We start from the raw sequence: 25,656 nt of genomic DNA on the forward strand, positions 1-25,656 counted from the left end.
ACAGCTCGGGTTGCACTTCGGCATTGCTCAGAAAAGGCAACAGCTACGCGCGAAACAGTGCACATACAGGCTTTCCGAACGCAAGCGAGCCGGTCGTATCCTGCCGGTTCCGCGCTCGCCGCCGCGAGGGGCGCCCTAGTAGGCGCGGGAACTACGTGCGCAACCTGCCTATTAACGGCGTGAGAAAATGATGACAGACGCTGACTTTCTGTTGGGGCTTTTATTGTTGTTGCACAAGCGAGGTGTCATTTCTTTTCACTACTGTCATTTCGCATGGGCTGCTGCTCAGCATGATGGGGAAGCAAAAGTAAATAAAAGCGTGCAGAAATGTTTCATGCAGCCACCACAGGAGTGATAAGTACGTTGTCATTGATCATAATTGTCAGGCTGGGTGGTGAGAGAGGATGAGAAGGAGGTGGTGGTGTAAGTGCAGATGCTACTATGCCTGGCTACTTCAGTCAGGGCTCCACCCTGGTCACATTGTGCTCAGTTTACTGGGCCTGTTTGTGCTTGTGGCACTCGCAATTCACAAACAAGCATCCTATGTAAAGTTGTAGTGTGGTATGTTGAACTTAGTGTTGAGTGCAACATAGGTCTTTGAAATCGAAACCAGACAGAGGTTTGCAGGAACATGGAGACTTGAGGTGATGAACAGTGGCTGAACGTCAGTGGATTTGTCTTTGGAAAAAAGTCCCTTCTCGCAACATTGGCATCCACCTGAGGCTTTTCTTGTTCAGCCTCTGTTGAGATAACCCTTGGGTCATTCATTGTTATAGCTTCCAAAGTATAAGGCTTGCTTTGTTGCAGCATCTGACGTGGATGCTAGCAGCTTCCACGTCACCACCTGTAGCATGTTAATGATACCTGGCTGCTCACAGTACAATGCCCAAGGTGCATGCACCTTTAATTTGAACACCATCCATCGTCAATGGCCCAATAGAAACCCATAGCAAGAACATACATTCCTGCCAACCTTCTTTTTTTTCCCCCTCGCACGTTTGTAATTTAGCCATCTTGTGATACTTGTTATACATTTTACATATGATTGGGACAGAACTGTGTGAATTATGGCTGCAGTGAAAGAGTTAGAATTTCCTTGCAGTCTAAAAGTGCATGGTGCTGCGCATTAGAGATGATCAGTGTATTTTTCGGCTATTTCACATAGAAGCATGGCAGCCATCACTTGTGTGCACGAGGTTAAAGTGCGGCCTGCAAGAATCACAGAAGTCTGCCGTTAAAGGCAAACTGGGTGTCTAATCCTCTTTTGCAATTATCAAAGAAGTGTGAAAATTTTTCTTTTTTCTTTCGAAGTAATGTGGCTTCATTCGCATGCGTACGGCAATTTCAGTGCATGTACGTACCCTTCCACATGTGTAGTAAGAACGACCCTCGTTCCTCTTCAGGTTTGTTGATGAGCGGGGCTACTATTACGATCGTACGGGTGACCGAGACCCGTACGTGCGGCGAACAACGGGCTACCACGACGAGGACAGCTACCAAAGCAGGGGCCGCTCGAGAGATCGATACGCGCGCTCGGCGGCCTCCAATACATCTGCCTACCAGGACGGGACGGACAGGTGCCAGGCCTCCTCCATCTTACCTGGACAGTACGGGTGAGTGCTGGGACATTCTTTATTGTGGTAGTCGAATGCCTGGCTCGCGTGGTGGCCTGGACTAGGGGCTCCACCCTAGAGACACATTTGAAGATATCTAATAAAAATGTTTATTCTCTGTGTGCATAATGGAACATTGCACGTAGAAAAGCCAAATAAGATGCTGTGTGAATGGTAACAGGTATGAAGTGGTACATTCGCTGAAGACTAGAGTGCACTCTTCTGCGTCTGTTGTGTCTTTCGTGCACAATACTTTTGATACGCATGAAACCCGTGAACTAGCGGGGCACAAATCTTAAGCATAATGCCGCCTTAGCAGACAAATCTATTTGTACATTTGCATTCAGAGGTGAGTAGAAATCATCTACAGAGCAGAAATTTCTAACAAACAAAGTATCGCTTTCTAATGTAATGACTAGGAAATGAATTGGGTTGCTTTACCCAGGGGTAGTAGTAACTTGTTAGACATTGGCTTGCCCTGTTTTTCCGCCAGGAGTGGAAGCCACTTCCGGAGTCACGGCGTATCACCGCGGCAGCCAGCACCCTTGCCGCAGTCAAGCCACTTCGACCCCCAAGGCGGCTACGGCTTGAGTCCAGCGGGCGAACCCTACCCCGATGAAAAGGACAGCGGTTCGCCGTCGGCGGCGCGTGGCGGGCTCGCCTCACGGCGAGGCTCGGCGGTCAGCTCGACAGTCACCTCACCTCCGCAGCAGCCGCAGCTGCAGTCACAGACGCAGCAGCGGTGTCACAACAAGCACGGTTCGAGGTCTCAGTCACGCTCACGCTCCAGCTCTCGGAGTTCAAGCTGCAGCCGCCTAGGATCGTCGTCTTCTAAGATTCGCTCCAGCTCTAGCGACAGTAGCTGTCGCTCTCTCTCACCTAACAAGTCACCCACGTAAGTTTGTGTGGTGTTGGGACTTCGCATGGATTGGGTTTAGCACTTTTTATTGCGATATCAAGTATATGGACACTCCAGGCACATTTCTGCCGTCGCCGTGATGTTCCGTATAAAGGGCAAGGGTGAAAAAATAAAAAAAGAATCGTCGTCGCGCACCCTAGGCTGTATGTGCGAGTGAAAGTGCGAGGGTGAGCCGGCGAACGCGGTTCAATATCGCGTGTGCGAGCGAGGAACGCGGGCCGGAAGCGTGCCCTCTCCTGTCGCGCATGAGGCAGGGGGCAGGTAAGTATTCTAGGCACTGTAGTTCAGGCGAGGTAGGAAGGGCGTTCTTCTCCGGCGGCTGCTAGGGTGCCTCGATGTCCCCCTCGCCTACCGCTCCGTACAGAGTGGAAAACACGGCGTCTACTACGCCGTTGGGCACGCGGTTGGCGGACGCCGTAGGGACGCGTTGCCGGTGCTCGTGTGTCTTGAAAGCGTGTGTCTTGAAAGTGCGCGTCCGCGCGGGCCTCATCTTCAAAGTGATCTGCGATGTTTGCAGAGTGCGCGTAGTGCCGGTAGCTTCGTATGCGCTGTGCTTTCGACGTTTCGTTCGCGCTGAAGCGACAGATCCACGAAGGTCAATTTGCTTGCTGCTGCCACGATTCCTCACCCCAGCATTTTTACAGCGAGTTGCCGTGATCATGGAGCGAGATGTGTTCATGTTTACCTGTGCGCGCATGACACCGTGCTTGTCAATTTAGTTAAAACACGTTGGCGGGCTAGCTGGTTTCAATCTATGATAGACTGTGTTAAGCACAACTGAACAAGGACGTAAAAAGAAGCAGACACTCAAAGACAGCACTGTGTCTGTGTGTCATGGTTCAATCACTCTTCCACATTCTATCATTGTTAATTTAGTTAGTAAATGAATGCTTACAAGTTTATGTGGCCGCTAAAACTACTATCCTTACTTCGCACAGCTATCCACTTATTTGCTCTCGCAATTGGTGCTTCGCCTTTCGGGCGATTTTTTTTTTTTTTTTGCAAGCGCATGCCAAGCTGCGCTGAGATAACCTTAAAGTTTCTCATGATGGTGTGCCACTCTGTCACAAATATCAGCTGACAAGGCACAAACAAGCAAACAGAGGAACACACTACAGTTTTATTTCTAACTCTCAAACAAAGGCCAAACTTCCTTCTATCATATCTGTGTCGCTGATGTTACTAATATGTTGCAGCTACTTATAAATGTTAATTTAATTTTTGCGCATAGGCATAAGATGTAGTAGTCGTAAGTGAATTGTTGTCTGAACTTATTGCCAAAGTTTTTAAGTCTCCCATGGGAAATATTTCTTGCAAAAATTTAAGCAAAGATGAAATGAAAGCAGGCACACAGTGTCCTTTTAAGTATGTGTTTCATTTACACAACTTATAAAAATGAATTGATACAAACTCACCTGGCGATAATTTTTATTGTCACTGTAGCTCTACAGTCAAACATCGATAGGGAGTTCTAGGTTGTGGACATCCAAAGTAATGGGATGCAAAGCGCCAAGCAGACAAAAGAACACAGGCAGGACATGGGGCATTGGGCGTGCTGTTTTTAAAGCTCACTATTCAGTATTTCATTATATCTTTGTTCATTTTATCGACGGTTGAGTGTATTTTTGCAAAGGACTTGTCATTGTGAACTTGGAATATATATATATACATATATATTTTTGTGGCCTCATTCCAGACACCATTCAAGCAGCAGCACCAAGGCGTCACGCGGCGAGCGGCCAGCGAGCGCAGTGACAGCACCATCATCGAGTTCATTCTTGCAGTCAACCATCTCCACACCAAACACCAGTAGCACCAACGCCAACAATGGGAGCAGTAGCAGTGGCAACTGCTTGCAAAACAACAACTCCCTGGACGGGAGCACATTGGGCGACAGGGAGGACAAGCGGCCACTCGGCATCTGTGTTCGGAACCTACCAGTCAGATCCACTGGTCAGTTTCCAGGCTTCGGTGATCCCTCTTGTTTCTAGCCCTGTTGAAACCATGCAAAGTGTTTCTTAGTTCCTTAGCAGGGCAGCTACTTTTGCGTGAGGGGTGCTTGATAAACCGGAAAAAGGTGGAAAAACTAAAGACAGCTAGTAACGTGAAGTTCCTACACTAGCACACCATGGTGTCATGGATTTGTTAATTGCTTAATCAAGTTAATTGTTTTCCAGTAACATAGGATAATGTTGCATTCTTAAAGAACCAAACACTCAATTTAACAAGTTTCAAAAGCTTTTCCTCGTTTGAAAGCTGTGATGTCTAGAAATCCATAACGTCATCGTGAAGTACTGACACTGAGCTTCTGTCTCGAAATTTAGAGAGACAGTGGAAATTTGACCTTAATTTCTCCAGTATTAACCATCAATCTTTCGGGGCAGGCTTGAAATGCAGATATACGCTAGAAACCTGTGGAGCCAGTAAATATAGGCCAGCATGACCAAGACAGGTTACTCCAAATCGATTGGTGCATTTCTCTGCAGTGTTAGAGCGGTGTCTGCCCTTTGAGTGAGGAGCTTGATAATGACTGCAGTGTCTTTCTTTTCGCGCGCACATCTCAAAGGGGGCATGATTTCTCACTGTTTTGGTGTTTATGTTCCAGACACAAGCTTAAAGGACGGCCTCTTCCATGAATACAAGAAACATGGCAAGGTTACTGTCGTCAAGGTCATTGGGCAAGGTACCGAGCGGTACGCTGTGGTCTGCTTCAAGAAGTGAGTATGCTTTCAGGCTCTCCGATGTGCATTGAGCTATGCTGTCTCAGCAGCAAGCATACCTCATGGGACTTAGTGAGGGCAGATGAAATGCAACACAAGCCAAAAGGTGCTTGGAAGATGGCAACCTGAATTGAGGGAACGAAAGGGATCAAAACAAGAGGAATATCTCAGTCAAGTGCAAATGTGACAAGGTTACTTGCCTTCATGAAAGCCATGGTCAAGGCATTGTATTTTTGTCAAGGACTGGACAAGTTGTTTTATTATGTTTACACTTGTCTGTGTGGCTTTCCTCTTCCTTGGCAAGGTCTTATGTCTTTGCCAAGTGCTTAATCATTCTCGTCTCCGTCAAAGCTTAGGGTCTTGACAGATTGTCCATTTGTTCCAATTTTCTTATATTTACAAACCATGGGCATATTGTGGATCTGCTAGCTAGACTACACCCGATAACAACTTTACAAGAGCTGACTGTATCCGTTTGTGTCGAAATATTAGGGTAACTGTAGTGCTCAAAGCATGAAAAGCACCTTGAGTCTGCCTGACACACGAAAATGAGACACACGTAAGGTAATATCGCAATGACGGCTGCACGTAATGTGGGGATCACATATGGGAAGTCGCTAAAACTACCATTTGCTTTTTGGCAGGCCCGAGGATGTGGAGAAGGCACTGGAAGTGTCCAAGGACAAATTATTCTTCGGCTGCAAGATCGAGGTGACATCGCACGAGGGCCTGGACGGTGAGGACAACGAATTCAGGCCACTCGAAGCAGAGCTGGATGAATACCACCCGAAGGCGACGCGGACTCTCTTCATCGGCAACCTCGAGAAGGACATCACCACCACAGAACTGAGGAAACACTTTGACCAGTTTGGTGATATCATTGTGAGTGCCATTACCAAACATCTGTTCCAGCCATTCTTTCTTGGGTGCTACATGCCATCCGAAGCATGAGTGTTTAGACACTTCACCACTTTGCTTTTCTTGTTCTTTCTTAAAGGGACACTAAATAGAAAAATAAGTTGAACTGTATCGGTAAACTACAATTAAAAAAACAAACAAAACTGTTACAGTGAGAGGAGGCATGGTATGCCATAAAAAACTCCAGAATGAATGACAGGTAGTGACACTGCCCTGAAGTTCCCGCATCAGCTTGCTGTGATATCATGGTTTAATTTATTGTGTTAATTAAGTTTAGCTCTAATTAACTTTTCTATCTGTGAAAAAGGACTACATTGTGTTTATTCTAAAGAGGCCAAAAATGAGTTTGAAGAGTTTGATAACTTTTGTTGTGCCACGATGTCTCAAGAATGAGAAAACAGTACTTTGAAATCCATGATGTCACGTTACAGTTATACATTCACGTGCTGGGGTTCTGACACATAGTTCGGGAATTGAAAGTTTGACCTTCTTTTTCTCCTCTTTCCTGTGACCTCTTCTGTGAAATTAATGAAAATAAGAATATTAAAAGTATGCTTTCATCAGTTTAAACAGATTGAGCATTTCTCTTTAGTGTGGCTTTAGGAGCACTGGAAATATTCAGTAATGTCATCATTTCCCTGTTGCAAAAGAAGTAGGCTTGTGGCGTATAGGAGCTCTGAAATTGAGTTTTCTAAAGCTCGCCCTGCAATCTGTGCATCGTTGCAGGAAATCGACATCAAGAAGCAGGGCTCGGCGTCGTCGTACGCCTTCATCCAGTACGCGGACATAGCGAGCGTGGTGAAGGCCATGCGCAAGCTAGACGGCGAGAACCTGGGCGCCAACCGCATCAAGCTGGGCTTTGGCAAGAGCATGCCCACCATGTGCGTCTGGCTAGACGGGGTCACCGACCTGGTCTCGGACAAGTTCCTCAGCCGCACCTTTGGCCGCTATGGGCCCGTCTCCTTTGCTGCCATTGACCGCGAGCGCGGCCACGCCCTTGTCTACTTCGACAGCCTGGAGTGTGCGCAGCATGCCGTGGCAGAGATGCGTGGCAGGGTCCTGGGCGGCAAGAAGCTGCAGGTGCGTCTCCTACATACTGTGCCTATGTTCCTGGAAGCCAATCTTAAGGTCGGTCCCGTCATACCAATAGCCGGCTATAATGATCGCATTTTTTGCTTTTCACGAATTTCATTACAAGTAGGCTGTAGTGTAATAACTTGCTTAGCTTGAGAAAGACTGATAAAGCATTTTTGCTGGATTCCGTTTTCGTCGCTTGGCTGTAAACAAGCCACAGTTAAACAGTGTTCAACATTTTGTTTGTCTTGCCGAAATGCTTTTGTCAGGCAGCAATTGTTGTCAAAATGCATCGACACAGTTTGAAATGTGTGAATGTTGACAGCTTCTCATTCTCGCTTTTTGTTTTCTTGTTTTGCAGGTTGATTTTGCTAGTCGTGAGTGTCAGACAGCCTTCTTCGACAAGATTGAAATGTCTGGCCAAGTGCTCCAAGGTGAACGGCCCTGGGAGAGGAGGGATCGCCGGCAGGAATTTGACGTGATACGTGACGAGAGGTTTCCAAGGTTAGCCATTCTATCCTACCCTTTTCTTCGACCACTGAATAGCAACCTGGAGGAAGAAATCCTAAAAAATTAGAAAGATTAGGTCAAGCTCAGATCGATGGAGTACCCTTCTAAAGTGATTATGTATTTACTCAATTTTATTGCAGTTCCTTTTCTTCCCCTCTTTCTGGAAACATGGATTACAAATGCAGTGTATATTAAAATAGACTGTAAAAACAAGGCTGCCTGGCAAATGCCATATCAACATTGGCGTTGAAATTACCGAATGTGGTATGCTCTCTGCACATGAAAACTAAAGGAAAATGTGCAGCATGTGCTGTGCACAATGGCCATCACTGCATGCAATTCTCATAACCGCCAAAAAAAGAAAGCAACTTTTTCACGTGCTGTACAAACATTTGCACACACTGTGCGAAGCTGTTGAACATGTGTCGTACGGTGTGCATCGTCGACGACAACATTAAGAATAATGAGAATTATAATGCGTCATCTCCGAGGTCTTTCTTTTGGGATTGTGATGTGGACAGCAGCCATACCAAGTGTGCCGTGTCGGGAACCAGTCTGCATATTAAGACTGTGTTATGACGCCTACTTCCAATGCTATCATTTTCCAGCATTGTGAACAGACCATAACAGTTGTCACTGCAATGACAATGACCAGATTGGAAATGGAGCATGACAGATAGAAAGGAAGACTGAGAATATGAGTGGGTTTCCTTTTTCTCGTGCAGTAAAAACCCCATTAATTCGGATTTCATGGGACCAGAGTAAATGTCCGAATTAACCGAATGTCGAATTTTCGAGGTTTCGACAACAATAACTCAAAAAATGCCTAAAACATCAACATACCTTTACTTCATGAAATAACTGGTTATTGTTGCTTGTTGCGCGCGAGAAATTTGTGCTGAAAGCACAATTTTTCGGAGTGCTTGTAGGTGGTGCAGTCCGCGCAGACTGTCGGGAGAAATGACACAGATGTCCTCCAAAACTTTAAGGGCGTCATCGGCCTCTTTAGCAGTGCGGTGCAGCACTTCACACGCATCCATGACGGACACATTTTCACTATCATAGTTGGGCTCTTCGTCGCCTAGTACATCCAGTATTTCGTCGTCGTTGAGGTGACCGGCAATGGCAACGTCACTATCGATGTGGATGTATTCAGCCAGCGGGACGTCTGGAGGCAGAAGTCTGTCGAAGCAACTGTCATCTTCCTCGGCGTTTTGGTTAACATCCGCAGTCCCGGCTTCCAAAGAATCACCGTCACGAACAAAGCCGCTGTGTCGGAAACAGTTAGCAATTACTGCGGGCGGCGTGTTGCTCCACACATGCGCCACCATGTGCACTGCACTGAGCAGAGTTACATCATATTTTTTCTTTGCCTCCGTACAGAGCAACATGCGCTCAAGCACTTGTCTTCTGTATCGACCTTTCACATACTGAATAATTTCCTGATCCAAAGGCTGCAGGGAAGCCATTGTGTTAGGTGGCAAAAAAAGCAGCTGTATGTTTGTCAGCCCCGACATATTATTGTGCGCACTACAGTCTAGAACAATTAGCGCTTTGTGTGATTTTGCACAAAAGCGGCGGTCCAGTTCGTGTAATATCGCTGAGTGCCTGCAATATCGCTGAGGTCATCCACGCCTTTCGATTCAAGCAACAGTCTAGGGGAGGTTTCTTTATGCTTTTGAAGCATCTCGGTTTTTCTGCTTTGCCGATTATCAATAGCGGTAGCCGCTCCGTGCCAGTCATATTGGCAGCAAGCAAAACTGTTATTCTGTCCGTGCTTTGTTTATTGCTAACGCAAGGGTCCTCCTTAAATGTGATGGTTTTATCTGGCAGGGCTTTGCAGATGGAGGCCGTCTCATCTGCGTTAAAAATGTCGCAGGCCTCATAATGGGCTAGGCGTGTGGGTAATCTGGCCCTCCAATCTTTGACAACGCCTTCGTTCACAGCCCCTTTCTCACCGCACACGCTTTGGAAAACCAGGCCGTGTCTTTTCTTGAATTGGTCGATCCAACCTTCTGATGCCTTGAAGTCTTCGATGCTGAGCTTCAGAGTCTACTTTCCAGCCTGCTCACAGATAAGGAGGCCACTCAAAGGCAGCTTTGCGTTGTGCGAATCGGCAATCCATCTTAACGACGCTTCTTCAAGTTTCGGGTGCGCTGCCATTGGCAGTCTCTTCCTGTTGTCAGCAAACTTGTCGCTGTTATATGCCTGAAGAATCTCCGCTTCATTTTTCACGTACGCGCTCAGCGTGCTTCTCTTCACGTTGAATTTACTCATTATGACTTGCAGAGGCACGCCTGCCTTCACGGCTTTCAATATTTCTACTTCCGCTGCCAAATCCTTCGCCTCATACGTCACCCGCTTCGGTGGGGCACGGGAGCACATGGTGGCGCTGCTTGCGCGGCAACGAAGCAACGGGTACATGCACAATGCCAAGAAAAAAGAAAGTGTAAATGGAAAAAAGAAAAGCACAAACAACATTTAACACACACAAATAAAAGTTCTGCTGTCCTCGCACACGCATCTGATGCAAACTGATAAACACGATAAAAACGACAACGAAAAAAGAAATTGCACAACTCCGCAACCACACAACTGCACGAGCAAAAGACAACGTCGGAAATGGCGGACAGCAATACAAAGAAAGAAAAAACATGTATGTATAGATTAGGGTTGCTAGCATAGACCGATAACTACCGTGCTGATAACCATAGCGATGCAGAGGTAGTGCCAAGCGCCAAAAGCGACTGCAAAGCCAGAAGTATGTCATTGCCGCCATGCTTTGTGAGACCTATGTTTGTCTATTATGTAGCAATAAAATAAACATGGCGGCCTTGACGTATCTCCGGCCTTTCGGCACTCCCAGCACATGCAAGCATGGCTTTTGAGATTGGCGCACACTAAGTGGAGACGCCATTGCTGGCGGTGCGATTTGAACACCCCCTAGTGCCACCCGATCCTATATGCCTCACATGCCTCTGAGCTCCATGAACTGTCCGAATTAACCGAAGTATGACCAAATATGCCCGAATAAACGGGAGTTTCGTGTCATAGGGTTATGAACATGTTTGACGGGACCAGACGGCGCGGCCGAATTAACTGAATTTCCGAATTAACGGGGGCCAAATTAACGAAGCTTTACTGTACAGTATTTGATTTTGTTGACCACCTTGAGCCTGGATTGTGAACTCCTCTCATTCACTTGCAGGGACAGCCGGGGGGTAACCTTTGATGGTCGTGGCTACAGCCGGTACGAGGCCCAGCAGCGCTCAGCTGGGCGGGGTCCCTTTCGTGGCCTGCAGCGAGGAGGCACCTACAACAGCAGAGGCCGAGGCCAACCATTCCAAGGGCGTTATGACAGTGGCGTCTACCATGACGAGTTTGGTGAACGGAGGCACCGGTGAGCAAGTTTACTTTTCACGAAGCGCAGGCATGCTGCAAATAGTGACGTAAGCCTCTTTAACGGATTTTTTACCATGGGCATGTATTCAAACGGTATTTAGAATGGGCTCCGGGAAATTGTTCTTTTGCTCTTGGTGTTTATTGATAGTGCTACTGACCAAAAAAATATGTTGTGTGACTAGTGTGACTAGAAGAATTGTGCATGTTTTGGAAACGCTGGTAGAAGTCATTGTAGCAGGGTTAGCAAGATTGCTCATTGTCGAAAGCTGCTCAAAACTCACCAGCCCCCACATGTTTTCTCCACTAGGTTTCCGGACAAGGAAGACGGCTTAGAGGATATCACTCCGTATGACGAACGGGCGGAGCGCCTCAAGCACATAGATGGAGTCTTGGGCGCTGCAGATTGGGCGCCCCGCAAGACGAGCAGCAGCATCAAAAAACACCGCAACTCAACAAGTGATCAGGAGAGCCACCACAGCCAGTCACCACCGCAGTCCCGGCATCACAGCCGGTCCCCGCCACCATCAGTCAAGGGCTCTAAGAAGGGATCGTCCAAGGAGCGGCCTTCCCAGCGGCACCGGCTTAGCCCTGGCCGGTCGTCCTCCCGGAGCCCAGTGGTTAGGGACGTGGCTTTGGATTCGGATGATATGCTTGTGGACGTGCGTGACATACGGCGACGTTCTTTAGACAGCACTCTAAAGTCGGACTCTAAGGATTTGCCGCTGGCTTCCGTGTGCAGCAAGCTGGAGGCATTTCAAGACTCCGGTGCTGAACGGATACGCAGCAGCAGCAGCAATAGCAGTCGTATGAGGAGAGACGAGGATGTTAATTCAACAAGTGATTCCCCATCACAGCTGGAGCGCAAGAGACGCTTACTGGGGCTCAAGGAGAGCTCAAGTGGTTCACGTCCAGAGGACAGCCGCAGTGACACAGACTGCGCCGAAGGTGATGAAGAGCTGTCTGTACGATCCGACAGCAAGTACCTTTCGAAGCAGGTGCAAGACATTCTAAGCTCCAGTGATGGTGAGTGTTCCCCCTGCGCTGACGGAGCTGCCAGGAAGAAGGGGAAGGGTCTGCCAACCGACACATGTGCAGCGACCAGCCGTTCGCGACCGGCCAAGGACATTCCCAGTGTTGTGTCCAAGAGGTTACCCACGAACTGTCGGACTGCGGGTAGCTTTGAGGCTAAATTTTCTGTGGAAGTGCCGAGTGTCAGGGTGGGCGAATTGTTGCAGAGTTCAAGGAAGCAGGTGGATCCACGGCGGCAGCTTGACCACAACAAGGTGTCCTCCACTGTGAGCAGTTACCTTCGTGCAAAAAAGGTGCACTCAGACAAGCTGGACCTGTGTGTGGGGGGTGACCGGTCAAAGATGTGCGACCCGAGCCTGGTCTCGTCCACGGACAGTGAGATGGGCTCACAGGATGCGTCCCTGCTGGCGCACTTGGCCCACAGACATGGTGAGGAAGGTATTGACGAGGTGTCCTCGTCGAGTGACAACCCACAGCCACCAGTACGGACACGACCCTTTCGTGAGTCCAGCCCGCTGTCCCTGCCCCTGCCCAAGTTTGCAGCGGCATTGCGCTCACCTAAGGCATCTCCTTGTGTGGCTGCATCCCCGATGGCCAACTCGCAGAGCCCACGTGGCAACTGTTCACCCCTGAGTGCCTTGAACACCAAGAATGGACCCATGTTCCCAGAAGCCCTGGCGCGGCCTGAGAAGCCAGTGGAAGAAAAGCCAGCGGAAGTGATCCCGCCGGAGTCGGTGCCCGAGGCTCTATCCCCAAGTCCATCCCCCAAAGGGCTGAAGGGCCCTTCTGATTCCAAGCTCCCCGAGAGTTCTTCGGACTCTGAGAGCTCATTGCCTTCCCCAAATCGTCCGTCCTTTGATGAACAGATACGGGCACTCGATGAGAGATACAACGCCCTCACGGGACCCACTCGAACATTCACGGGCCCTTCGATGGCAGGTTGCACAGTAGAAACACCAGCTCCAGTGACCATCGACTACAACAAGTACAACATCAAAAAGAGGCCAAGGTTTCCGGCGCTTTCTCAGGAGTTTCGTACTGAGCCATCGGAGATAATGAAGACTCTACTGGCCAAGACCACCATCCTGGACCAGGACTCCAAGCGGCTGGAGCACATCAACGAGAAGTATGAGCCGAAGGATGTCAAGCTCGACCTTTGCTCGAGCAGTGCCAAGCCATTGTTTCGTACCAAGGCAGCTGCCAAGGAGTTCTCAACTCCACTGTCACTCCCTTCCCTGGGCTTTTCTTCGTGCGCTCCTGCCACTTCTACTGCTCTGCCCCAGGGTGCCTCTAGTCCAAGCTTCACTCATGCAAGCACCGCTGCTCCTGGAGCGTCCCCTAGCCAAACAGTTCCTAATTGTCCTTCTCAGTGCACCACAAGCCAGACACTTGCAGCTCCAGCCCCACTGGCAGCACCAGAGCCTCATCCGAAACATGTGCCGCTGATGGTTGCAACGTCTTATAATGACGTTCCTCCCACAAGGACTGTTCCACCCTCCATACTGCGGCGAGACTCTTCTCCACCCTGTGCAGTGAAACAGGAACCATTCCAGAGCCCACCTCGAAATCCCACGCCTTTGTCACCCCCTGCTGCGGTTGTGGTGAAGAAAGAGGTGATGTCACCAAGGGCTTCTTCGTTACTTCGGCGAGACTCTTCTCCTCCGGTTGTGGTCAAGCAGGAACCCTTCCAGAGTCCACCACGAACTCCCGCTCCACCTTTGCCTCTGGCTGTGAAGAAAGAGCCCGGGTTGGAGAACCTTCCAACGAGGAAAGATAGCAGGAATCGAGAGACGTGCACGGTGAAGCTGGAGCCCGCGGCTGTGAAGGAAGTGAGTGTGAAGAAAGAGGCACACAAAGACAGCAGCACTAAGAAAGAGTCCAGGAAAGAGTATCAGTCGTCTTCCTCCAAGAACATTCTAAGGGAGCATCATGCCACTTCTGATGCCTCTTGCAACTCGGTGTCACATAAAGAAAGGAGAGATTCGCACTCTCACGACTCTTCGGACCTACCTGCACCCCTTCCTCTGGCAGCAGTTAAGCAGAGAGTGTCATCTATTGACAGCAACGAATCTGATTCGGCAAAATCATCGCGATCGAGTGATGCCTACCTTGAAGTTCCCCCAGAAGCCACATGGAACCGAAGCGAAGATGAGAGACGTTCCATAGAACCAGAAGCGAAGCGGCCAAAGTTGTCACATTCCTCACGGGAGAGAGACAGCTTTGATAAAAGCCACTCATCCAGCAAGTCAAGCTCATCACATTCAAAGAAATCTGAGAAGCGGCTCGAGAAGTCGTCATCCTCATCGTCGTCGTCTTTCAAGTCGGAGAGGACAGAAAAATCACATTCGTCCCACTCATCGAAAAACGAGTCTGGTGACAAGCAGGATATGAAGTCGTCATCCGAGTCCAAACGCGATAGCTCTAAAAGCAAAGAAGACAAGAAGTCATCTAAGTCAAGGGACAGCAGGGAAAAGTCACGGGACCGACCTAAGGAAAAGGAATCGAGTAAAGATAAAGGCCAAGACTCTAAGCATGGATCTTCTTCTGGGTCTCACACCAGAACCAGCAGCAGCAGCTCTAAGCAACGAAAAGAGCATGGGTCTGACCGTTCCGAAAAGGATAAGTCTAGATCTGAAAAGCGTACTTCATCAACAAGCGAACAATCAAGGGACTCAAAATCAAAGTCCAAGAGCAAAAGCGAAAGCCACTCCGCATCGGCCCCTCAGGCGTCCGACTTCTGCTTCCTGGATGATGAGCCTGTCTATTTTTCCATGTACGACAAGGTGAAGGCACGTTCTAGCCAAAACCAAACCCTAAAAGATCAAGCAAACATGGAAACCATGCGGCAAAAGTTCAGCCGGCTCAAGCAGAGTCGTGCCAAGAAGGGGAAGTCTGCGGACATGGACTCGGATCGGGATTCGGATCTTTCTAGTCACCACTCCTCCGACTCCGAGACCAAGTCTAGGGTTCCATCTCACAAGTCCAAACAACTCACCAAGAAGCGCAAGCTGGTCATCGAGAGCTCGTCTGACGAAAACGAACAGTCGTTTGCGATGCGGCTCTTACACAACAAGAACGATGACAGCAGCGACTTTTGCTCTGACTCTGAGATGGAATCGTACAAGGAAGCCTTCAACAAGTGCAAGGAGAGAAAGGTGGACATTTCTGATGTTGAAACCTCAGATTCTGATGAACCATCTCACCTAATGGCGGCATCTCGAAAACAAAAGCGAAAGCAGCGTCACTCCTCTGAGAAGTCCACAAAGTCTCGACATGGGAAATCTGATATAGAAAGCTCGGATGCAGACATCAGCAGATCGCTAAAGAGAAAGGAGCTCAAGAAGAAAGCAATGCGCAAGCCTAGCATTCTCAAATCTGATGCTGAAGGCTCTGACGACGAGTGCCATCCAAAGACAGATGAAGGCAAGTCGGTCAAGCAGAGATTATCAAGACAAGAGGATGTCAGAGACAAGTCAGACATATCCCACCCCAAGGAAACTGTTAGTCATAGGAGCAGAAGTAGTAGCAAAAGCAAGCGGCCAAGCAAGGACACTGACGAGTCCAAACATGAAGAAGACTCTGAACTTTCTAGGCAAAGGCACTCCAGTAAAAAGCGGAAAAAATCTAAGAAGTCATCTAAGTTAAAAGAAAAGAAATCAACAGAAAAATCCAGTTCATCATCACTGGCTGCTCCATCACAGAAACGGTCTGACACACACTGGGATGTCGGAGAAATGTTAGACGAGTCTTCAGTGTCCTCGAAATACATTGGCTCGCCAAAACAAACACTGAATTCACCACCTGTCCTGCAGCCAAGTATTTTCTCTGATGTGGAAATGAAGTCAGAGCTGTCAGATTACGACTTCGAGGCATCATCAAAGCCGACAGAAAAGCTCAAGGACAGGCATCCTGAGGCATCATGGGACAGCCAACACAATGTGGCTATAGAGTTCTCCCCTGTGAAGGAGATCAAGCAGGAAAGAGAAGAGGCAGCAAGTGCTAAGCGAGAGAGTGACTCTGAACTTGACAAGATCGTCGACGCTCTGACCGAAGCTGTTGAGCCACGAGGTCCTGCAGTACAAGAGTTTCCTGCTGCAGACAAAAAGGAAGAGTACGAAATGGATAGGTTGCCCTATGATGATGTTACATGCGATGTACCATCTACAAGACATCTTAGCGAAGATGATGACAAGGAATCATCTTCGAGGCAGGATGACGGGAAAAGCAAAGAACACAGGAAGAAAAAGAAGCAGTCAAAGGAGAAGAAGCGAAAGCACAAAGAGGATGTAGTCCTACAGAGTTCCCCGGTGCGAGAGCCTATCGAGGAACCTGCTCCAGCATTTCCAGCTGCACTGGACGAAGACAGCAAGCTCACTGAGGACATTCGTTTGGATGAGGACATAGCAGAGGAGGCAAGGCGTCTTGAAGAGGAACTGCTGGCACAGTCTGAGGAGACCAGCACGTTTGGTGACGGAGACAATGTGCTGAGGAGGGAAGAGAAGCCACTGCAGGCAGAAAGGCACTTTGAAGAAGAAGCCGCTAAGGAAACAAAGCGACTTGAGGAGGAGCTGTTTTCGTCGGGCAGGGACTCATGGCATATGAAAGACGAGAAGGTTTACGATGACGTTGCGCCCCAGAAGGAGCCCAAGAACGATGTTCTGGATGTGTCCTCAGCAAAAGATAGCAGCTATTCTAGCCTGGTAGCAACGGAGGAGTTGCCAAGCCGCCATTCGGAGTCACCGCACTACCTCAGCCACGACGTGCCAGAGCAGTTCAAGATCGACGACAAAGAGCAGAACACGTATGAGCTTGACAGCCCAAGGAAGATGGAGGACGACCTGGCAGTTTATGCCCTGCTCCAAGAAATGGGGAACGACGGTATCTCTGCCCCGGAACTTCCAAAGGAGCCTGACTACCTTGACCCTATGGTGCAGCATCACCAGCAACAGCACGAGGAGTCTATGAGCTTTTTGCTGCCTGATGAGAGCTCGAGCTCCCTCCAAATAGACACATCTATGCCAGATCTCACACAAGAGGAAAGCAGGGAATCTGGTGGTGCCCTTGAGTTCACAGACGCTCTGCAGTCTTTGCAACAGCCACAGCCACAGCCACCACAACAGCAGCCGCAGCAACTACAACACCAGCAAGAGCAACCTCAAAGTGAACAACATGAAGAGCTCTTGGAAAAGACTGCAGAAGGTCCCATTGAGGAGTCCTCCACATGTGAAAATGCTGAGGAAGAGCCAACGAAGGATGTAACATCAGAGCCACCTTTGCTCATTGATGCTAAAGAACCTGAACCAAGCATGGTGCCACCCAAAGAGCTTCCCGATCTCACAAGAGCTGCACTGCAACCAGAAGGGCACACTACATCAACAGAAGAGTCTGACATTGCTGGAACCACAGCAGCTAAGCCCGAAAAGCAGAGGCTCAAGCGAAAGCGGCGGCGAAGTTCAAGAGCCGAGAGTGCCAGTCAGCGACTTCTGTCCGATACAGACGAAGAACACCAGTTTGTTGGTGACAAGAGGTACGAACAGCCAGAAGAATCCCTTCCAGCCGACTCATACCAACCTGTCAAGGAAGAACCAAGGCCGTCGCTCACAGAAAGCACCCTTCTTCCTTCTACAGAGGAGTCTGTAGAGGAGAAGCCTGCAGATGTCACAAAAACTCCAGCTGAAATGTTGAATGATGAGCCAAGCACGTCACCACAGCATAAGGCTCTCCAAGTTACAAAGCAGGAAGAATTGAACGATGCCCAGACTGCACTTGCTTCTGACGTTGCGGCTGAACCCAAAGAAAAAGCTGAAGACATGGAAATGGTGGAAGAGAACAACGAGGATACAGCAGACTCAAGGCCAAGCAGTATACACCAGACTGAGGTCCCGATAGAGAATGACAGTAGTAAGGATCAAGAGATGTTTGACGACATGTCTCACCGTGCACCAATTCTTGATATCATTGAGACCCTTAGTTCTCCAGTTGGAACTGGTGATGCTCAGGAGGGTGAGCAGGACGAAGTAGTGCACCAGGAAGCTGACTCTTCTGGCGAACAGCTGGACAACACTCTTTCAGCAGAAGAAACTCCAGCACATTCCACCGAGCCCGCGGTAGCAGGAACAGAAGGTGTCAAGCGCAAAACAGGGAGCCGCAAGGGACGCAAGACAAAATCAAGGAGGGCCTCTGTACCTCGCCTGGAAGTTGCTGATGTCCCAAAAGTTCCTGCAAGGAGAGGCCGTGCCACATCGGCTGACAAAGTGCGGCGCTGCCTAAGGTCAGATAATATTGAGAACACGCTGTCCGAAACAGAAGATGCACCTACATTCCCATCAGGCGAAGTCAAGAATGAAGTTGGCAGTTTGGAGGCTGAGTCACTGCAGATTGGAGGTGAAGCACAACACCATGACGAAGAACGGCTGAGGCTCTCATTTGACAGCAGTACATCCAAAGAGAGCACTGAATCATCTGCTGCTCCGGCTGCAAGCCTCGCTGGTGGTCATGGTGCAGACAACACCCTACCCGAAGAGAAGCTTGGCGACTTCTGCATGGATCCATACAAAGAGGAACCGAAAAAGAGGAGAGGTCGAAAGAAGAAGAGCTCTGGTGAGCATCATCCAGGTCGCATATCACCTGTTCTTGACAAAACATCTGATCTGAGAAGTGAAGAGCACGATTTCAAGGATGCAGATAAGCAGAAAGAACGACCACTCTTCATTTGCACGCGGCAAGGCACAGCAGTGCATGAACACAAGTTGACGAAGGGCAGTACAGCCAGTGCCTATGACGTGTACGAGTTCAAGGATTCTGAAGATGAAGAGGAGACCCAGTTCGGGGGTACTGATTGGCAAGTGGCACCCGAGAAGCACCTCGAGAGGCACATAGAGGCCACCCCAAAGACTGCCGACCACGCCATCCATGATGAAAGCAAGACGCACGAGTTGAGACCCGCCGAGTGTCCAGCCTTCGAAGGCAAGCTCCAAGAGTCTAATGCTCACGATGCCAGGCTACACGAGACCAAGACTCATGAGCTGAGATCTCATGATGCCAGTAGAATGCACGACATCAAGAGCCATGATGGCAAGGTTCATGACAGCAAGACCAGCGAGACTGTCAAGACTTATGACACCAAGGCCCATGATGCCAAAGCAAGCGACGCCAAGACCAATGAGGTCAAGGTATACGAGGTCAAGGCACACGAGGTCAAAGCTCACGAGTCACAGCATGAGAAGCGGCACGACGAGAGCAAGCACAAGGCCTTCCATCATGAAGACAAGGAGGCTAGCACCAAGGAGTATGTCACCGAGCTGAGTCAGCATGGCAAGATCTCTATCACTATCCGTCTGCACCAGAAAGACGGCCATGATGGCAGCTCATCCAGCACAGCTGAAGTGGTTAAGACATCAGAAGCAGTCGCTGGGGACGACACTCGGCAGGAGAAGGTGCCACCCGCCAAGCAAGAACCATCCGATGCACATCAGATCAAGACCAGGAAGTCAGCTCGGCTCATGTCGCAGGCCAATAAGACCACCATTGATGAGACCATTGAAGATGTAGTCAAAGGTAAGGCTCTTTATGCTTACTTACTGCAGGCTCTTTTGATGCCCTGTCATGACGCTTCCTATTGTGAAGAGCTGTTTTAGTTAATTAGTAAGGACTGAGCAAAGTGCTCACTGCATTCGGAGCTTTACTGCAAATGGACTCACTGAAAACCCCTGTTGAATCCTCAACTGTGTTCATGAACACTGCAGAAGCACTCATCAAAAACATTCAGTTGAGACAGCAGCTAGTTAAGCAGGCTTGCCAAAAAACTTTAACATATTATATAGCGAGCTCAGTGACACACCTTGTTAACTTTGGTAGTGATGATAGCTGAATGGAAACTTCGTCAGAAGACTGCCACATGTGCTGGGGTTTCTTGCTAGTTAATACCGTAAGCTTTTGTTTCAGGCCTGCTGATTGCTCCAGGAGACATTTTTGTTGTTACTACTATGTGTAAAATTTTATTATATTAGAATTCCAGTAATGGGGTCTGCTGTTATTAGGCTTTGCTTGCCTAGGTGTTCTCAATAGTCAAAAGCTTTTCCTGCTATCAGACTTAGCCAAACTAAGCAACGAGCGACATTTGTTATCAGCAGGCTTGACTGTGTGTGCAAGCACGTGATTCACAGTTACATTTATCTAGTAGAATAGTGCTGCAGCCACTGTCATAACTTTTTGAGCTGGCATAAGGTACAGATGAGTAAGGCTGGTCGTACATTTGCTGAACCTCACAGGACACTTCAAGGCACCGGAAGATGAAGGTGACTTGCACTCTGAAGGGCCAATGACCCGAGCTGCTCGAAGAACCAGGTCAAGTAGGCGGAACGAGGAAGTGTCATCAAAGGCCGAGCCAGAGGGCACCGCTGAAGTCACAAAAACCAAGAATGAAACCCCAGTGCTTGTTATTTCAGACAACAAAGTCAAGGATAACATTGAGGAGAACAAATCTGTTGCACCTGTTTCTACTATCGTTCTTCCACCACCGCCACCACCACCACCACCACCACCACCACCACCACCAGCAGTAGAAACGTTGAGTTCAGTAACTGATGCAGAGCACACTAGCAAGCCAGAATCTAAGATGTCTCTGCGATCCTTCAGGTTCACACGATCTGCTGCAAAGGCAGAAATGTCAAAGGACACAGGAGTGAAGGAAGAACCTACCCATGAAGTTGAACCCTCCAAAGAAGACCTGTCCTTGCAGCAACAGTCTCGGCCAGAAGCAACTCAAGCAGAAGCCTTGCAGGCAACGCTTACTGCGCCACCAACGAGGCCCGAACAAGTGGCTGTCAAGGATGAGCAGAAAACAAAAGCCTCTGCAGGACTGTGTGAAACTGAAGACAGTGACTCACGACAGAGCCCAACAGAGCTCATTGACCCTGTCACTGGCTTCCTGACACCTGTAAATAAAAATGGAGAACCCTCAGTAGCGGCGGCGGCGGCAGCAGCAGTCCCAGCAGCAGCATCTGACAGCGAAGCTCTGTCAAGAATTGTGAAGCCGCAAAGCCAACAGACAGCTTCGAATGTCGTAGAGAGCAAACCAGCACCTGCCAGTTCTTCAGTAGAAGCAAGCACTCCGTCGTGGACAATTCCACCTCAGTCCAATGCTGCGGGCGACACAAAAGCGCAATTGAAGGAAGCCAAACCTCCCCTTGAACTTATCCAGCGACCGCCCGTATTGGCACATGCTGGTGCTGCGAAGAGCCATGGGATCTTGCAAGGCCCTGTAATCCACGGCAGACCTGCTCCACAAGCAGTTGTTACAACCATGTTACCATCAGAGCTGCAGAAGGTGTCTGCTGCTCACATGCGGCCAGAGGCAGCTGTGAGCAAGCCATCTGAGATGCCTGTTGGCCCTGCTGTGGCAGCCATAAAGATTCCTGAGCAACAGGCACCCAGTAGCATGCCAATTAGCACATCAGTGCCAACAGGAGCCATGCCGGCTCACTTTGTCGGTGCCAAGGGACTGTCACTGCCGCCAGTGGGACAGCCCCCAGTGTCTCTGGGGCAGCCCCCAGCTGTGTCTATGGGACAACCGTCCATGTCGCTAGGCCAACCCCCGGTTTCACTAGGACAGCCATCGGTGTCAGTAGGGCAGCCAGCCGTGTCTGTGGGGCAGACCCCCGTATCTCTCTGTCAACCTCCAGTGTCTCTTGGACAGCCCTCCATGTCCCTGGGTCAGCCTCCGCTAGGCATGTGGGTGGGAGCCCGTCCGCCCATTGGACCCCAGTACCCACCGTCATTCACTACTAGCCTGGCAGGACAACAGCATCTGGCGAGGGGTGTGCACTCTTCAGTGGTACGGACACCATCGCTGCCACAGCAGGAAGCAGCCACCAAGATGCCTGGTCCTGCACATGCAATGGTTGGAGGACCCAACTCGGCACAAGTGCACTGCAACCAGCCAAAGATGGAGGTGAGCAGTCCATGCTTATTATGCATGCAGAGTTTGTGCATTTTGCACAGTCTCTGATGGGCTACACAAATGTAGGCTTTGTTATGGAAATCTGTTGTACTTGTATAGTGATTGTGCCAGTGGCCCATGTTCTGCGCACAAAGGATCAAAGCAGCATAAGACGTCGGGAATTTCCCAAAATTACATTGCAGAGTGATGCGCGACATTACAGAAGAAAAAAGGAGGGGCGTGCGAACACCAAATAGTATATTTCAAATTGAATATTGAATCGAATAAAAAAGAAAGCCGAATATTGAATATGGGAAAATTTTTAACAAAATTTTATGCCTACAGATTTGGGCAAGAAAGTATGGTGCTGCACACGCTCGGTAGTCTCCTAGCATTGCATAACAAGAATGTAGAAAGCTGTCAGTAATTTACATACTTAGAAATCAAGATATGAAATGTGATCTTCTCTTAATAAAGGGAACTCCAGATTAATATGTCACCACAGATTATAGCTAAATTCTAGTATATGAAGGTTATATACTGGGAGTCCTTTGTCTTTGGTAATTTTCTCGTGTTTCTCATATTTTTTTTTTCAATTTCTTTTTCTTCAGGGTCCACCAACACAGCTGCCAGTGGCACAGCAGCCCCACCATCACCCACAGCAGCACCTTCAGCCACACCAGTCACATCCACAGCAGCACTCGCAGCTGCACGTACCATCACCCCACCAGCAACTGCTGCAGCAGCAACAGCAGCATCAGGTGCCTCAGCAGCAGGCTTCCCAGCACAAGGTGTCTCAACACCACCACCAGCCACTACAGCCACCGCAGCAGCAGCACCAGCACCAGCAACAGCAACAGCAGCAAGGTCCAGGCTTGCACCCTCCACACCACCCAGGCGAGATCAAGGGTGTGCCAGTGTCGGTGGCCCAACACCTTCAGTCGCCGCCGCAGCAGCCGCACGTGGTTGCCACGAGTCACATCAAGGCCGAGGGCTTCGCCATGCCATCGCAGGCTGTGGGACGTGTGGGCCCAGCATCTCGCACACCTCCAGCCCCTGTGCCACGCCAGCTGACCTTGGTGGAGGGAGTCGTGCCAAGCAGAAGCCAAGGCCTTCCACAACAGCAGGGTCCTGCCATCATGACCCAAGCGCCCACAAAGATCCACGAACCGAGGACACCAGTTGGATCCAAGGGGACCATGTCAGGAATGCAGCATGCAGCCAAACAGACGGGCGGCTTCCTGCAGCCACCGTTCGGGGGCTACGAGCCCTCAGGCATGGTTAGTCTAGCTCAAACGCCTTTTTTTTGGTTCTCATAGCCCAGAGTGATTCACATGTACTATTTAACAACAGCGTATACCTGTTTTGTGGTTGCATTGTCATTTGCTCCATACATTCCAGCCCATTTTTATTCTTCTGTAAATTTCCTCCTCATGACAAGGGACCCTGATCATGAGAAGGAAACTTACAGAAGAATAAGAATGGGTTAGAATGCATACGGCAGACATGGCCAGATCCTGACTGGAAGCTTACCACTATCATTGAAAAGAACAGTGTACAATCAATGCATTCTACCGGTGCTAACATATGGGGCAGAAACTTGGAGGTTGACAAAGAAGCTCTAGAACAAGTTAAGCACTGCACCAAGAGCGATAGAACGAAGAATGTTAGGAGTAACATTAAAAGACGAGAAGAGAGCGATGTATATCAGAGAGGAAACAGGTCTAAGGCTTAGAAAAATTAAAATGACATGCAAAAATACAGTACAGGCTCGATCATGTGTTTCTAGTTTTTCAGCTCTCTCTGCTCACAGCAGAGAACATCGAAAAAATAATAATGAGACTGGTCAGTCACCTATGATTGACTCTCGAATTATCATGTCATAATAGCATTTACGTGACTGCCACAAATTCTGGCACTGTGTACAGTCTGTAGCACTGAATAAAAAGGCCTTGTGAAATACGGTGTAGCTTTTATAGAAAGAACTAAGAGGGTTTCGATGGGCACTTTCTGGTGTAGGTAATAGGGGCAGACTGCCAACATCAGCTTGTGTAGCTCACTAGGCACAAAATGCTGATTTCAGTCGATTCCCACATTTACAGCCTGGAAGCTCGCATGCTGCCACTGGAGGCTCAACTGGGGTGGCTCCACCAGGCGGAGGCGTGATAGCCGAGCTTCTGCAGAATCCACATCTGATGCAGCAGCACAAGAACTACCAGCTGGCTGTAGCTGCTTCGCAGTACATGGGAGGCGGGCCACTGGGGCGACCGGGAGCAAGCTTGCACGTCGGTGGCCCCAGCCAATCTGCCACACCGCCCCAAGAGCTGCTGCACCTCCGCCCTTCACCTGGTCAGCAACTGCTGGTGGCAGGCCACCTAGGCATGCACACGCCGGACCTCTCGGCCTACATGCACCACCAGCAGATGCTGTATGCAGCAGCGCAGCAGCACCCTCACTATGCCCTGCCACCCGAAGCTCAAGGGCTGCGATTTGCATACCCGCCCGGTGGATTCCGAGCGCCACCCGAGCCTCGCGAGGGTGTAACCAAGGAAAGCCGTCCACCACCACCCCTCAAAGGAAGCGACGCAGAACCCACCTTAGCCGAGGGAGCACCCAAAGATGTTCCCAGCAAGGAGCTGCTGCGGCCACCGTTCCCACCATTGCGACAGACGAGCCCCAGGGTGGCCTCCTCACCGCAGGAGCGAGTGACGGACTCACCCGCGGTGGCCAGCCCCTACGGTCTGCGGGGGGCCGGTCACCTCGGGCCCACAGACAAGGGTCCCTCCTCGGACGAGCCCCCCAAGCCCCCTGCTGCCCACCAGGGCTTCCACGAACCAACGGGGGGTCTGGGGGGCTCACCGCCCTTCCTTCACTCACCTGGTGGTGCGTTGGCCCTCAAGAAGGAGGCCGACGTGCCCAAAAAGGGGGTTCCATTCGAGCGACGCCAGACGGGCCTCGAGGCGCCTTTGCACCATGGGCCACCCCCCGCACATGCCTTGGCACCGCCACCTGCTGCGCCCAGGTCTCAGCCCCAGACGCCACCGCACGCCAGCCAAGTGCCTCCACAGGGAGACTCTTTCCTATTACAGGTACGCACACAGCAGCCTGTCCACCTGCATAATGGCATCTTTTTGCTAGACTTCACATTTAGCAATCACTGTTGTACATAGCAGAAAAGAAATTCTAGCATTTACAGATACGAGTGTACATTTCAAAACTGATTGTGACCATGTAATGCATTGTGTTGTCACATGTAAATTAAATGATGGAAGCTGGACTGGATGGACTTATGGGCCTCCGCATAATCCACACTTGGGCACTTACTACGCATACACAGGGACAAGGGTAGATGATATAGTTCTATGCTATAGAAGGATCATCACCTGGGTTAGTTGGTAAGGTGTCATAACGGAAAAGGAATAAGATTAGAAGAAGGATACAAAGAAAGAGATGACACAGGCACTTGAACCTATGCTATGTTAAATCCTCTTGTTCCACATCCTTACTGTGCAAGTATACTGTAGCTTGCAG

General features: G+C 49.6%; 1 protein-coding gene across 2 annotated transcripts in view; it reads left to right on the top strand.

Moving 5' to 3' along the window:
* spen (split ends) overlaps nt 1-25,656 on the top strand; it is a 198,380-nt gene that overhangs the window by 163,919 nt on the left and 8,805 nt on the right. The window contains exons 3-14 of one of the 2 annotated variants that reach the window (XM_050168424.2): nt 1,404-1,613; nt 2,107-2,508; nt 4,229-4,485; nt 5,138-5,249; nt 5,897-6,134; nt 6,897-7,298; nt 7,606-7,748; nt 10,963-11,154; nt 11,464-19,742; nt 20,456-22,137; nt 22,737-23,405; nt 24,228-25,214. In XM_050168424.2, the coding sequence (XP_050024381.2) occupies nt 1,404-1,613; nt 2,107-2,508; nt 4,229-4,485; nt 5,138-5,249; nt 5,897-6,134; nt 6,897-7,298; nt 7,606-7,748; nt 10,963-11,154; nt 11,464-19,742; nt 20,456-22,137; nt 22,737-23,405; nt 24,228-25,214 (13,573 nt within the window). The remainder of the gene's footprint in view (nt 1-1,403; nt 1,614-2,106; nt 2,509-4,228; nt 4,486-5,137; nt 5,250-5,896; nt 6,135-6,896; nt 7,299-7,605; nt 7,749-10,962; nt 11,155-11,463; nt 19,743-20,455; nt 22,138-22,736; nt 23,406-24,227; nt 25,215-25,656) is intronic. The other variant, XM_050168426.3, reaches the window with a different exon arrangement.

The sequence above is a fragment of the Dermacentor andersoni genome, chromosome 3 (assembly GCF_023375885.2).
Source record: "Dermacentor andersoni chromosome 3, qqDerAnde1_hic_scaffold, whole genome shotgun sequence".
Lineage (NCBI taxonomy): Eukaryota > Metazoa > Arthropoda > Arachnida > Ixodida > Ixodidae > Dermacentor > Dermacentor andersoni.